Here is a 15,850-nt window from a genome sequence, read left to right on the forward strand (position 1 = left end):
AAAGGAATAGGCCCAGCCTTTGAGACATTGAGAAGGTCTTAAAAATAGTAGCTGCCAGGGCTAGAGAGATGGCTCAGGGGTTAAGAGCACTGGCTGCCCTTCCAGAGGTCCTGATTTCAATTCCTAGTACCCACGTTGCAGCTACTAACCATCCCTAACTCCAGTTCCAAGCTATTGTATGCCTTCTTCTGGCTTCTGTGGGCACTGTACACATGTGCACAAATAGGCAAAACACATTTACACATAAACTAAAAATAAACAAATCTAAAAAAGAACAGCCCTGTCATTTTATACATCTTGGCTCTACTTCATTAAAGCAATATAAGAGCCCCTTCCCAAAAAGCATCAAATCTGAATTTTCCTCATTTGCACTCCATCAAAAACTGATGTGTGTCTAGTCCCGAGAGTATTGACAAAGACATGGTGTAATGGTCATTGAATGCTTGTACAGTTCATACAGAACCATGCCTTTGTCTCCCAAGTCTGGGAATCTGAAGCCCTCAGGCACTTGAGTCATGCAGGGTTAAGTCAGGGCATAATATGGTCATATTAGACACAGAACTCCCCTTCCATGCTCCCCTTTCCCAGTCACATAAAATACTGAACCAGGGGAAGTGAGCACTGGGGGCCCCTGGCACCATGACAACCACTGGGGAGGTGGGGAGGGCTGGCACCATGACAACCACTGGGGAGGTGAGGGGGGGGCTGGCACCATGACAAACACTGGGGAGGTGAGCACTGGGGGCCCCTGGCACCATGACAAACACTGGGGAGGTGAGCACTTGGGGTCCCCTGGCACCATGACAACCACTGGGGAGGTGAGCATGGGGGTCTCCTGGCATCATGATCACCACTGAATTTCCTGGAGGACATCTTGGATGTCAGTGCAAAGGGGAATTTTGGCTCATTTCTCAAGAACATTAGAAGTGAAGGGCGTGCCATGGCCTGTGCAGTGACTGAAGAGGTACTAAGAGGCTTTGGAGACATCACCTGGAGTCCTTTATGTGAGAAAACATGAAACCAACAAAAAAATCCACCTCACCGGCAGCCAGACCCCAAGACTCCAGCTGAGCGCAGATAACACCCACAGAGTATAACCAGGTATGGAAGGATCCTCCATCTCTGTCTGTGTTAGGACAGAGGTGGGGAGCTGTGGAGGCCACAATTGTCACAAAATCATCCCCTCCGCTGACTGTAGGAATGTGTGATGAATACTCCTCTATCAGCTCAAGACTTGGGGGTGTGACTCAGTGATAGAGGGTTGACCAGCAAGCCCAATGCCCTGGGTTCTGTCCTTCGGACTGCAAACCTCAATCCAGCCTCCTTTCATCTTCCCACCTCACCCATGAGATCATGCTTGACGCAGTGTAATAATTAGTCAGGGATGATTACCTGGCCTTACATTTGCTTTCTCTTCTGATGGACTCTAGTTTGGAATTTCTCCGCTTACCAGGCCTTTGGTAGACTCATCAACACAAGCCCAGTTCTAAGCAGCCTCAACTCCTCCCACGAGGGAGGGTTTCTCCACGGTTCCCCTTTTCCTGCTGCAGTAAGCCGAAGAAACCTCCCTTGCATATGATATCAGTTGTATTCCAAAGGCCTTAGTTGGTATGATGGTTAAGACTGTCAACTTGACAAGGCCTAGAATCACCTAGACAACCCCCTGGGCGTGGCTGTAAGGGGGTTTTAGACTAGGTTCATTGAGTTAGAAATACCTACCCTAAATGTGGGCAGCCCACATAGACTTGGGTCCCAGACTGAATAAAAAAAGAAAAGCTAGGCACCAGCGTTCATCTCTCTGTCCTTCCTGACTGGATCCATCGTCACTAACTGACCTGTGCTCCTTTTATCATGTCCCTGACACATGGGTTGTAAAACTATGAGCCAAAGCCAAACCCCTCTTTCCTTAGGTTCATTTTGGTCAGGTATTGTTGTCACAGCAATGAGGGAAGTCACTAAGACAGTAGGTAAGCAATGACATCTGCAAAATGGGCTGTTTGTGCCTGTCTAGTATTGTTTACAGGTTACAGGGAGAACTCAGTGGGCTCATGCAGGCGGGAGTGAACGTTCCAATGTAAAATTGCTACTGGTCAGTAAGCTAGTACAGTGTGAAATTTGCACATGGTTCTCTTTTCCCAGTAAGGGATTTTTAAGATGGAAGATTCCTATGTGATCCTGGTCTAGTTTCATGGGAATCCCTCCCGTGACTTGGTGTTTGGAAGAGCGATGAACAAGAATACTTCAGAGATCGGCCCAAAGCTGGGGCTTGCCTTGAAGGAAGAGCCAAATGTTTGTGTGAGGGCCCAGTGAGGTTAAAAAAACTGGTGAGTATAGGACCCTGCCCTTGCCTGCTGATATCATTGCTCTCCAGAAGAGAGTGGCCAGGGTTTCAGCCAGGCTGGGAGATAAGTGTCTCCAGGCAGCCTGAGAAGGCAGCTAGGCCCTCCACGCCCTTCTCAAAAGCTAGTCTGCATCTGGGCAGAACAGCCTCCAGGGTCAGGGTCAAGGTCTTGAGGGTGGGCTTGGAGGTCCTTGCTTCTGCTCACTTCTTTTACTATGTCTTCTTCTGGGCCATACCTAAGTCTTGCGGATTCTCAATTTCATGTTCCTTTTTTTCAACCCTCGAAGTCAAGACTGGTTCATACTTTTTCCTTCTAATATTCTCCTGCTTCTTTCCCTTCCAGACTTGAATCAGGGGCTGGAGGGAGGGCTCAGTGGTTAGAGCACTGGAGGCTCTTCCCAGCACCCACTTGACAGCTCACATCTGTCTGCAGCTCTAGTTCCAGAGGATCCGATGCCCTCTTCTGGCCTTCTTGGGCACTGCATGAAACATGGCACGCAGGCAAAATACTCAAAACACATAAAAACAAAAACAACCCCCCATAAATCAAGTACTTCTCTGAAATGCCTTTTTGGCTGGCCATTCTTGTCTCAGAACTCTGAGCACGACATAAATTTGCACACTTACTACAGTGAATTGAAACAGTTACATACGCACTCCTCCACGGGGCTGGGCTCTGCGAGACTGAGGCTTTGTAAGGAAATGGTGATTTTTGTCCTGACCTCTGGGCTTGGGACACAGTGGGTGGTCAATAAATGCTGCCATTGGATGTTGTTGATTTTATGTTTCAGTAAAAATCAGTAGTTTTGTTTTTTTTCATTATGTCGATTTCTTTTAGAACTAGGGAGTTGGGACATCTGACACCAGAAAGTTTTACATAATTATGGGCAGGCCAGTCCTTCTCATCTGAGAGCTCACAGATCCTGCCCAGCACATGTGAGAAGAATGTCCTCCAGCACATTCTCAGAGGTGGCAAGGAGTGGCTCAGAGCTGCTGTGTTGACAATCTGTCTAGCCATCACCAGTGAGTCTCAGCCCGGAAGCTCCTCCTCAAGAAATATTTTCTTTCCAGCTTGGAGATGTTTTATTTTCATGAATACCTTGGATTTAATGTAGATTTGGAAAACTGGGCCCACCAGCATTTTTTATTTTTTTATTTTTTTTATGGAGGCAGGAGAGGAACTCCCAAGGCCCACCATTCTATGAGGATTTATATTTAGTTGGTGATTTCTGTGTGAAGGAGAGACATTTTCTTCAGTGATAAAGCCACTGGCAAATTGACCATAATCCTGTAAGTGACTTCTCATCCATGCTGCTATAAGCAACTTAATGAGACTCACTGGAGTAAGCACACACACACACACATACACATACATACATACATACATACATACATACATACATACATACACACATACACACATATACATACACACACATACATACATACATACACACACATACATACACACATATACATACACACACATACATACATACATATATACACACGTATACATACACACATACATACACACATATACATACACACATACATATACACACATACATACACACATACATACATACACACATATACATACACACATACATACATACACACATATACATACACGCACATACACACACACACACACACACACACACACACACACACACGTCGAAGGAGAAGTTGGGAAGATGAGGAGGATCAGCAAGGGTGGAAGAAAGACAAGAAAAGGGAAAATGTAATGATGGTGAAATATGATCAAAACACATTATACACATGCATAAATGTCATAAAGAAGCCCATTATAGATAAAAATAAATTTCATCACAGCTACTGGTGAGGGAGGTCAGTAGACAGAAGTAATACATACTGATTCCCAGCTTTTTAGTCTGGAGTTAGAGATGAAGGCAGATTTGCTTTGGGGGGGATTTCAGGAGGAAATGTTCATCTTGGAAGGCAGGAGGCAGAGGCAGATGGTTGGCTCCTCCATTGGCTGTTTGGGGTTTTCTAGTGGGTCTCCATGGCCTCTGCTTGTGATGGCTAGTTCTTAACTGTCAAATTGACACAATTTAATATCACCAAGAAAGAGAATCTTGACTGAGAAATTGTCTCCATCAGGTTGGCCTGTGGGCATGTCTGTGGAGATTGCTTGATTGTTCACTGATGTGGGAAGACCCATCCCAGTGTGGGTGGCACCATTTCTTAGGCAGGGGGCCCTGAACTGGGTAAGAGTAGAGAAAGCAAGCAGATGAGCAAGCCGCACAGATGCATTCGGTTCTTTGTGCTCTTGACTATGGGATCATGTGATCAGCTGCGTGGGGCCCCTCCACTGTAACATTGCTGTTCTGGTGGACTATAGCTATAATTGTAAGCTTCCCTACGCTGTTTTTTGTCAGGATATTTGATCATAGCAACAGAAAAGGCACTGGGATGGCCAGCACGCTAGCAGCATCACTTGGAATGTCTTCAAAACGCCAATTTCCAGCTGTACCCCAGGCCCTCTGAGTTCAGAGCACTGTAGAGGACCAGGAGTCTTATTTTATTTTAAAAGAAACTTCTTTTTGAAAAATTATTCATTTATTGTGTGTGCACATGCGTGTACACATGCCACGTGAATTGGAGTCTCCAAGGAGGCCGGAAGAGGATATCAATCTAGAGCTGGAGTTACAGGCTGTGGTGAGTCATACAGTGCAGGTACTGGGAATTGAACTGGGGTCTTTGAGAGAGCAGCAAACACTCCCAGCCTCTGCTCCATCTCTGCAGTGCCTGGGAATCTTACTTAACAAATCCTCCAGGTGTTTCCCGAGTCCCACTGTTCTGGTCAAACCCTTTATTCCACCATGGTGAAGCTGATAAACTTTTATTCAGATCATTAAAGCAACTACACTATATATTACATCAAATTTGAAAGAGATAAAAGTTCAGATATAAACCCAATGACAGTACATTTTTCTTCCAATATTTTCTTCCCTTCCAACCCTTCAAATAAATATAGTTTCACACAATTGTAATTACAAGACAAATTCATTCAACCACACTGCCCTTTTCTCACCTAATGTTGGAACATAAGCACGGTTTGTGCTGTCACGGACATGTTTTCCTAAACCCACACCACTCTAGTGTGTAGCAGAGTGCAGATCTCCAAAGTGAGCTGATGTGTGTGGATGTGAAGATGGGAGTATAGGGGTGAAAATGTGTGCAAAGAGGCCACCCCTTCCTCGTATTGAGTCTCTTGCCCGGCCCCTCCCCCAACCCTAGCCCCATTGGGAAAAATAAAAACTGTGTTTCTGGTAGTAGAATTATTAACAGCGCATAGTAGATTAAACGAAAAGCTTAGGCTTTTCAGAGACCAAGGAGACATCACTGCGCTCCCTAGTGGCAATGCCTGAGAACTGCACCTTCTCTGGAGCAGCCCTGCAGGCACTCCAGGATCCTTTAGTATGCCTATCAATGTCTTGCCCCATGCTAGATTGGATCTCCTACTGCGGCTGAAGGCCAGCTATGGCGCCTGTGGCCTCTTGACAGGAGTCTGGATATCTTGCCCACCCCTAGCTAACCCGATTCCCCAGCAGGCTGGACCCCAGTTCTTCACTGAGAAGGCTCTACTCTTAAATAGACACTGTCCTTGGAACCAGCCACCTTCCTGGCAGTGAGAGCTGCTGGCCCTTTTGCCCCATGTAGACTCCATTGGTGTGGTGTCAGAAATATGATCTTGGAGGATGTATTTGGGACTGCTCTGCTCTGTCTGTGGACCAGGTCTAAATCAGGGCAGCCTGTCTTCCTGCTGAGTCGCCTGTGAGTACCCGGCATGGCAGCTGGTGTGTTAAATAGGGCAGAGGGAGGGGAGACCATAGCGGGAATCTAGATACCCAATTTTGGCTTTTTGGCTGGGCGCTCTCTGGGTGATTTGTGTTTTTTAGGTCAGTTTGCAGGCCCAAGGCCTTCAGCGGCACTGCAGTTGCTCCCTGTACAGTGTGCTAGGTCCCTGTGGGAGCCAGGCAGGGTGAAAGTCACATGTCTTCCCTCTGATCTGTGGCTTGTCCTCTCTAGTGGCACCCATCAGGAGGGTTCTGGACCCACTGGGCTGCATGCAGGGCCAGGGCGTTTGCCGGGTAGGAGAGTCTCTTGAAGAGGAAGGGGGATTTCTGTAGAATGCTGGGGGCTGGTCACCAGCTGCTGTGGAACCGTGGGTGTGTTCATCTGGGGGTATGCATTGCATTTCTGCCTAACTCCTCTAATAGTAGTTTCGAGAGGGGAATATTTAACAGTTCTTGGGGCAGAATCAGAGGCTGGCTGGGCCTGCAAAGATGAGTGGAGACAGAATTGTCCATGCAAGATCTCTCTTTCCTAGTGACCCTCTAGTCAGGACAAGCCCAAGGCTAACCCTATCTCCTCCCCAGTTGGGGATCACACCCAATCGCATGCTGGATAACCTCTGAGATGCCTCCCAGTCTAAGCTAATGGTAGGTAATTAGCGAGCCAGCAGCCAGCCTGCCTCCCTTCCTCTCCCACTTCTTCTCTCACTCCCACCTTCCCTTCTCTTCCTCCCTTCCTTCCTTTATTCTTAGGTATTAAAAATCTCACTTCTGCCCCCCAAGAGCACACTATGGCTTTAAAACTCTATATTTTCAAACAAACTTCCAACCTCTAGTAAGTAGACTTTTCACAGAATGAATCAATATGTTAGATATTCCATTCTATTTTTCATCCCTGCTTGCTATTTCATGTCAAATTTCCTTGCACTTACTTTTAAAAGAAGTAAGATAAATTGTTTTTGAACTTTCTTTTTGAGGTCATAGGTCCCTTTCACAATTTACCAAGTGGTAACCTTTACCAATAGGCAGAGAACCTCTGTCCCCTGCTCACAACACCACCTGCACACAGCCTAGGTGTTATCTCAGGAGGGGTTGGGATTCTGAAACCCACCACCTGGGCTGAATAAAGATCCCTAGTGTTGAGCTATGAGCATCTCAGGGTCAATAATAAGCCATTTATTCCAGAATCCCATCATCACTACCAATCCCCAAAGGTTCTGAAACTTTTGGTAGTAGGATGTGAATTTAAGGTGGATTAGCAGTTGCTGGGGTCCGGCCACTGGTGGTTGGTTCCAGTCCGTTGCTGTTTAACTAGCCCAGTGTATGTGCTCACACATGATCTCTCTCCTCTCTCCTCCATCTTCTCCTTTTCCTCTATCTCTATTTCTTCCTCCATGTCCTTTTCCTCCTCTTCTTCCTCCATCTTCTCATCTCCTCCTCCATCACCATCTCCTCTGTTTCCCCCTCCTCCATCTTCACCTCTATCTCCATCTCTCCCTCCTCCTCCCTAGATAATTTTCTCTCCGAAGATATTCAGGCTTGAAAGATACATGCACATTATCAGCTCCGAACCTGCTGCTTTCTTCTCCCTCAATGCCAGCCTGCAAGACCCCACTGAAACACAGCCCCTGCAGGTGCCTGCTTTGCACAGGCGGCTGGGAATGAGCTGTTCCACACTCATTTTCTCCAGTGGGACTCACTGTACGCCGTGCTGGGATGGAGGAAAAACATACGCCCATGTCTGATGACCTTCATTACCCTTAGCGGGCTGCCTCATGCATTAGACTTGCCACATAGATAGATCATTCCAATTCCCTTCTGTCCATAATATAAAAAATATTTTCAGTAATATTTGTGCAAAAGTAGTAATTATTTTCTCAACTCATTCTTCAGTTTTAAAGCAATGGACAGTTCTTTTTGTAAAGAAGATTAAATTTTAACTTTAAGATATTCAAATACAATAGAAGTACTCTGGTGTGAACTCAAATTTTTACTTGCCAAGCAAATTATTAAACTTTATAGTTCACAGTCTGTTTTATTCATCAATTTTAAACACAAACAAAACAATCCTAGTGCATGGGTATCTCATAAGGAAACAGAATTGAAGTAATGTGGACCCTGTAGTTTCCTCCTGGTACTCCTTAGCCTGTCACTTCTATTTTCAGCTTCCTGTTTAAATGTGGGGATGGGTATTAAGAACCAAGAAGGTTCAGATTCAAAATGTGCCTGAGAGACAGAAGGATTCAGAGCCACTACACGCTCACGTGGAGCACAATCACTTGTTTCTGATGAGCTCCAAGACTACGTAAGTAGAACGTGCATGAGTGTGGGAGTGTATAGCACATGTGGAGGTCAGGGGACAATCTCAGTTCTGGTCCTCAGCTTTCTACCTCGCTTGAGACGGATCTTGGTGTTGACTGTTTCATATACTGCGTTAATCAACTTCTGTTGAGGCTTCTGCACCATCTCCCATCTCCCTGTAGGAGCGATGAGGTGACAGATGTGCACTACCATGTCTGGCTTTATATGGAGATTTGAACTTAGTCCTCATGGTTCGTGTGACAAGCACTTTATCCACTGAGCCTGAAGTTTCATGTTGACATCAGTTCATTGGCCTCAGCCTTGTGGGTCCCATGATGCACTGTTGTGGGACCTTCTGTGCACAGCAGGATGATTGTGGCACCTCTGCCTTCTGGAAGATGGAGAAGTGCTCTCTCTAGGGTGTATGATGAAAAACCCTTCCCGACACTGCTGGATGTACCCAGGAGGGCAAAGTCACCCCACTGAGAGCCATTTGCTAGAGAGCTCCACCATGGGATGCTGGTGGCCCTGCAGTTTCCCCAGAAGGACATTGTACCATTCCATACTGACAGATGGCTTTGCATACTGCAGAGACAATTCTGCTTTCCTGGGACCAGGGGCCTCCTGACTCTCGTCCTCTGTCCTGAGGTCACCCAGTGTTAATTAGCGATACTTCCCTCAGCTTCAGGATAAATCAGGACCCAGAAAAACAGTAGGGTTAGGGGACTGTTGAGAAAAATCCAGACAGTGCCAAGACATGGGGGAAGGGGCTTGAGAGGGGAAGGCCAAACCTACTTGGCATGGATTACTTCCAAGTCCTAAGTGTCAGCAGCAATGGCAGCCTGCGCCTGATGGCAGGGTGAATGAAGCCTAGTGTAGTTACACAGTGACGCCAGCAAAGAGAATGAATGAGCTAGCGATATGGAAGTGTATGGATGGTCCTCAACTCCGAAGGGAAGAAGGCTGGCACGAGAGAGCTCAAGGAAGAAGTTCCCAACAGGCAACAGGCTTTGGGGGTGTGAGTTCAGTTTGTGGGCATTTTTTTTTTTTGAGGATTTATGATACAGACTCTTTCTTCCCTCTCTCCCTCTCTCATCCCACTTTTGTGAGATAGGGTCTCACTCTAAAGCTCAAGTTGGCCCCAAACTCACAGCAATCCTCCTGATTCAGCTTCCCCAGTGCTGCAGCTACAGGTTTGATGTCCTGCTATATACGTTTTTCTCTATATATTTTATTATATAACTAAATGATATACCTTTCAGTAAAAACCAAATACAATATGCTTGGCCAAGAGGCAGAGAAAAACCTGACCCACTGTGAACCCAGGGAATAAAGATGGACATCGTGATCAGGAGGGGCCTTCCTGGCCATGTGTGATTTTTTTTGTATTTCAAATTCTCTCCCCTCCTCAATGCTCCCTGTCTACATCCAGACTTAGCTTTGGGGTTTGGATTAAAAAGCAACTCCTCCATAATATTCTGTCAACTTCCATCCACTGTAGATTAGACCTGAGCTAATCATCTCTGCTCGTCGATGTCTGAGGGCACACCCTGGCCTCTGTTACGTCTGCGACCACACTGGAGTTACAAAGCGATCTGAGTAATTGTCGGACATCTTTCTGAGCAGATTATGTTCATCCCTGGCCCTCCACCAATGCGCACATTTCCTAATATCCAGTAAATCTCAATAAAAGTTAGTAACTGAGTAGATGGATGGTCAACACTACTTCCCTTCTCTCATCTAACTTTTCTCCAGACTCATTTTATGTAGGTTTTTATCTCATATAGAACATTCTTCCTGAAAACTGCAAACAGCATTGCTTCTGTTTTGGTCCCTAGTCTTTTCCCTTTGTCTGTCTGTCTGTCTCTCTGTCTGTCTGTCTCTCTTTGTCTACAAAGAGGGAGCAAGAGATTGATAAAACTATCAGTACATTCTATAATTCTCCCGCTGCTTCCATAAGAATTTAGCTGTTCTCACATCTTCAGGCTGACCATGATGGGCAGTGTCATGTGCTCTGTGGGTCCAGATTTATTCTCCCTTTTGACAGATGTGGTGAACAGCAAGAAAGTGACATTCAGTGCTGTTGCTACAAACTGATCCTACTTACTCATACTTTAATATTTTAATTCAAGTATTGAAGACAATAAAAAATACAAAGCAAAAATATCATCAGAATTTTTACGTGAATGGATCTAAATTATGATGTGAGGGATACTTTTAGACAGGGCATTAAGAACAAGATGATTTAAGCAAAATACTAGCATTATATGTGCCACACAAAATGATCAGTAAGAGGAAGTAATTAATATGGAATTAATAACTGATGTAGGCTATGAAATAATAAATTCAAAAGAACAGTCATCTTTTTTCATAAGGGGAAAAACTTTCTGGAATTTTCAGGTACACACCCTATTAGTAAGCCATTGATTCTCAAAAATTCTTGATCTCTCTGCAAGCATAGGATTTTTTTAAAAAAGATGTGTGTGTGTGTGTGTGTGTGTGTGTGTGTGTGTGTGTGTGTATGTGTGTGTACTCATGTGCATGTGCTGGCTAGTTTTGTCAACTTGACACAGGCTACAGCCATTTTGGAAGAGGGAACTAAAGCTGAGAAAATGCCACCACCAGATGGGCTTGCGGGCAAGTCTTTGGTGCATTTTCTTGATTGACGATTGATGTTCACTGTGGGTGGTGCCTCTCCTGGGCTAGTGATGATGTTAGAAAGCAGGCTCAGTAAGCCAAGAGGAGCAAGTCATTAAGCACTGTTCCTTCCAAGCCTCTGCTTCAGTTCCTGCCTCCAGGATCCTGCCCTGACTTCCCTTCATGATAGACTATGATCGGGACATGTGAGCTGGAATAAACCCTGTCCTCTACAAGTTACTTTTGGTCATGGCGTTTATCACAGCAGTAGAAACCCTAACTCAAACTGTATATCACATAAGTGCCAGAGTCTGTGGAGGCCAGAAGAGTGTCAGATCCCCGGAGTTACAGGGAGTTGTGAATGAGCTACCTGATGTGATGCTGGGAGCTGCACATGGGTCTTCCGGAAGAGCAGCAAGGACCCTTAACCACTGAGCCATCTTTCCAGTCCCAAGCATAGCCTTTGAGGAAAGAAAAGTCTAAGACTGGTGGATGTAGAGGCTCAAGTCTGTTACTTCAGTGCTCAGAAGGACCTCAAGGCTGAGGCCAGCTTGGGCTACATAGATGCTGTCTCCAAATCAATCTATCCATCCATCCATCCATCCATCCATCCATCCATCCATCCATCCATAAAAATTAAAAGCAATTTGGGTCCCTACCACCAGATCTTGATGACAACAGGACCAGAAGTAAGGTTCCAAACCCTTGTCTAATTTGGTCAAATTGTTCAGTCATTCCAATCTCATCATTTGCTGATCTAACGCACCATTCAGCTAGGAAACCGACTCTATCTGCCTGAGGTTGGAACATGTAAGTGTATCCTTGGCCATCAGTCTAGTTTACGAAACCACAGAATAAACAGGTAGACTGCTGGTCTCTTTAGTCCAGGAAAAAGTGTTGTTAGCAAACTAAAGACTAGGAAACATGCAATGACATTCCTTCTTTCGACCGGACTACAAATTGGACCAAGATTCCTCTCTCTTTGGGGAGAGCAAGGCGATTTCACAACCTCAGTAACACAGAGCATTTGATTGCACACTGCGCTCTCGGATAGCAGATTAGAACCCAAATGAACCCTTAGGAACATCCCAAGTCTTTCAGATCATTGTCTGCTGAGGAAATCCCCCACATTGTCCACCTCACCCCTGAAAGAGATTGCACTGCTAGTTGCAGGGGCTTTGATGACACCCACTTTCAGAGAGGCTCTTTGGAAATCCAGTCCCTTTTATAAAGCGATACACAGTGCTGGGTGCCTTGGCTGCCACTCACAGAACCACTTGGTGTGCTCTGAAGCAATTTCCATCCCCCACAGTCAATCTCTGCAATGCATTTAAGAAAGAAAAACCCACAGCTGTTTCTGAGAAAAGATAAATTCCTACCTTTTTCCAAGCCTTGTCCGCAGGCACTTGACTGGATAAAGATGCATAAAACCAGGAAGAGGGGGTCTTGGAAGGGACTTCCCATGTCTCTTGTCTCACCCTGGCGTCTGAGGTCTTCCTGCTAATGTCTAGAACTAAAGAGACCAGAATGCTTCTTGGTACTCAGTTGGGGAAGGCCCCCATTAATTATTAACTTTAAAACATATTAGCTAGTGTTTGGACACTTTCTTTGCCTCCCCCAATCCAAATCTAACAATATCTAGTTCCAAAAAGATTGACCCACAGAAGCATTTCTTATTGTGATAAATTTTGTAAATAAAACACCTCACCAGGTCTTTTTCCCTTTTGGGCCAAGTTCACAGTTCAGAATCAGTCAATTGAGAGTCGGTGTGTTGTGTTTGGGCAGTTTATCAAATGTGGGGTAGGTGACCTCTACATTGTTGCCTGTGTTTCCCTCTAAAGCCCCTTGAAGGAGAGGTGGTGTCACAGACGTAGTTTTTCAAGTAGCAGGCTGACCCCAAAGAGAGAGAAGCATCTCCAGGAGCTCTGCTTCCTGTTGAGTTCAGCCAGGTTTCAGGCACTTGCAATGTAAGTGTGGCAGGGTAGCAATTCTGCAGTTGAAAGGGGGAGGGATTGAAAACTGGTGAGCTTAGGTTGAGAAAGGACTGGGTGAGAAGCAAAGCTCGAGGTCTTGCTGAGAGCTCTGTTGAGAGATCTAGGATAAACTCACTCACTGGGTTAATTAATGTTCAGTCTAGAGCTGAGGGCTATGGAGCAAGGTCATTCAGCAAAAGCGTGCAGGGAAGATGCTGTGATGTGCAACTCTTGCAAGATATCTTGGCTCTCTGGTGCTGTCTAAGTTTTATTTATTTTGTATGTACACACTGAACACATAAATGGCGTATATTGAACACCACTGTGTACTTGGAACTATTCTTGGCTGTTGAGATAGTGAAGTGAATAAAACAGAGAAGCACTCCAGTTCTTGCAGAATTTGTGTACTGTGAGGGTGAGAAGAATTATATGATAGAAAGTGGACATAATAAAACAGATACATGTATGAAAACTGTGCACCTGGGAACGTAGCTCAGTTGCTGGAGTATGTGGTTGGATCCCTAATGCAGTGGCTATGGTAGCACATGCCTATTAACCCAACACTTGGGAGGTAGAGGCAGGAGTATCAGGAATTCAAGGTCATCTCTGGCTATACAGTGAGTTCAAAGTCAGTCTATGCTAGATGACATATTGTCTCAAAAACTAAAGTAAAAATAAAGAAATAACAGGGATAATGGAGGAGGCAGTGATTTTAAGTAGAGTGGTCAGAGCGAATCTTGTTCAGAAATTGAACTTGAAACAAAGGGTTGAGGGACATGAAGGGGTCATTCTGTGGGGGAAAAAAGAGTTTCAGACAGTTAGGGCAATAGTCCTGAGGTTGGAACATGTTTGGTGTGCTCTAAGAATACAAAGATGGCGAGTGAGCAGGGAGACTCATCATGGGTCTGTGGCTTTTACATAAAAGACTCATGATCTGTGTTGTTCTGCAGGTGAGCAAGGGTAAAGTGGAACTAGTGGATTCCTTGGGTTTCTGGGAGGGAGGAGGTGGGAGAAGAGTGAAGGATGACTCCAAGGCTTTCAGTTTAAGTAAATAGATAGTGGGGCTGCCATCAGCTGAGACAGGGGGAGCTATGAGTGGAATGGGTCGGGTGGGGGGTGATGAACAATTCAGATTTGACTTTGTGGAGTCTGTGTTGGCTCTTAGACACCCCGGTGGATTGTGGGAACTGTGAGCAGGCAGTTAGATAGTGTCATTTGGTGTCTGCCAACGACTGACTTAAAAGCTCTCTGAAGGGGCTGGGGAGACAGCTCAGCGAAGAAACCGCTTGCTGCACAAGTGTGAGGACTGAATTTGGTCCCCTGACTCCACATTAATTAAACAAAAATCCAGACATGAGCACGTTCTTGTAACCCCAGTGTTGGGGAGGCAGAGCCGGGCTGATCCCTGGGACTCGGTGGCCAGCCAGCCTCACATAATTAGAAAGCTGTAGGTCCCAATGAGACTCTGTCTCGAAAAGCAAGGTGGAGAGTGACTGAGGGAGACACCTGATGCCAACATTTGCTTCCCATGTGCATGTGCACATGTAGCTATGAATGGTCTTAATTCCAGTCCTAAACCCGTGTGCTCTGTGGCTGTGTTTTCTTCCTGAAACATGTAAACCATCCAGTAAGATGCATGATTCCTGATTCCTGAACAAGGGCTGGTTGGGTTCCTGGGTTCCTGGATTTTGGGTTATCTCCTTCCTAATTTGCATGGTTAAGAAGGATCTGAAAATTTCATTTCTTTCACACTAATAGTTCAGCCCCTAAAACCACTTGACCAGCCGCCTTGGGTCCCTCTCCCACTACCATGCTCTCCTCTCTTCTTTCTGGATATTGTAGATATTCCCATCCTCCACCTGACTCTGCAGGTGAACTTACCAAATACAGTGAGTCTGCCTGCCTCCGTCTCTGTTCTTCACCAGTGCATTTTCCTTTTTAAGAAAAAAAGAAAGAAGAAAAGAAAGGAAGGAAAGGAGGGAGGGAGGGAGGGAGGGAGGGAGGGAGGGAGGAAGGAAGGAAGGAAGGAAGGAAGGAAGGAAGGAAGGAAGGAAGGAAGGAAGGAAGGGAACAAACCACCACTTTCTCCAGGGGAAGAAACCTCCATAGTTGTTCTAGCTTTTTGAATTCCGTCACTTGCTCCACCCCAGATTTCTTCTCTCCCCATCTTAAGCTCTGTGACACTTTCACAGTGACAAGGAGGAGGAGTGTCCTCTCCCAGCAGGCAAGAAGATCACAGTATAATGGGCAGGAGGCTTCTAGAGCCTTCCTGTTTCCCCTATCTGCTATCTGTGCAGAATGTTAAATAATATCAGTGGCGTCTATTATCTTATCTCTAAAGTGGGGATAGCATGGCCTGAGATAATAGTTTAAGATTCCCACCTATTTTCCCCTCACTTGTCCCTTCTCCCTTTCTCCCACTTAAGAGGGATAAAGCAATATAAGTCTGCATGGTCTTTGTCTTCCTAAAGCATGAGATCCCAGGGCAGGGGAGCTGTAACCAACCAAGACCAGCAAAGGGCTAAACTTTCTTTTCTTTCTTTCTTTCTTTCTTTCTTTCTTTCTTTCTTTCTTTCTTTCTTTCTTTCTTTCTTTCTTTCTTTCTTTCTTTCTTTCTTCCTTCCTTCCTTCCTTCCTTCCTTCCTTCCTTTCTCTCTCTCTCTCTCTCTCTCTCTCTCCCTCCCTCCCTTCCTTCCTTCCTTTCTTCCTCTCTCTCTCTCTCTCTTTCTTTTTTTTTTTTTTTTTTTTTGGTTTTTTGAGACAGGTTTTCTCTG

At 45.5% G+C, this 15,850-nt stretch overlaps 1 protein-coding gene across 1 annotated transcript in view; it reads right to left on the reverse strand.

Annotated features, from left to right (window-relative positions):
- Positions 1–12,567, reverse strand: part of Lipc (lipase C, hepatic type) — a 131,204-nt gene extending 118,637 nt beyond the window's left edge. The window contains exon 1 of the mRNA XM_036191739.1: positions 12,483–12,567. Coding sequence (XP_036047632.1) covers positions 12,483–12,567 — 85 coding nt within the window. The remainder of the gene's footprint in view (positions 1–12,482) is intronic.
- Between the last annotated feature and the right edge of the window lie 3,283 nt (positions 12,568–15,850).

The sequence above is a fragment of the Onychomys torridus genome, chromosome 7 (assembly GCF_903995425.1).
Source record: "Onychomys torridus chromosome 7, mOncTor1.1, whole genome shotgun sequence".
Lineage (NCBI taxonomy): Eukaryota > Metazoa > Chordata > Mammalia > Rodentia > Cricetidae > Onychomys > Onychomys torridus.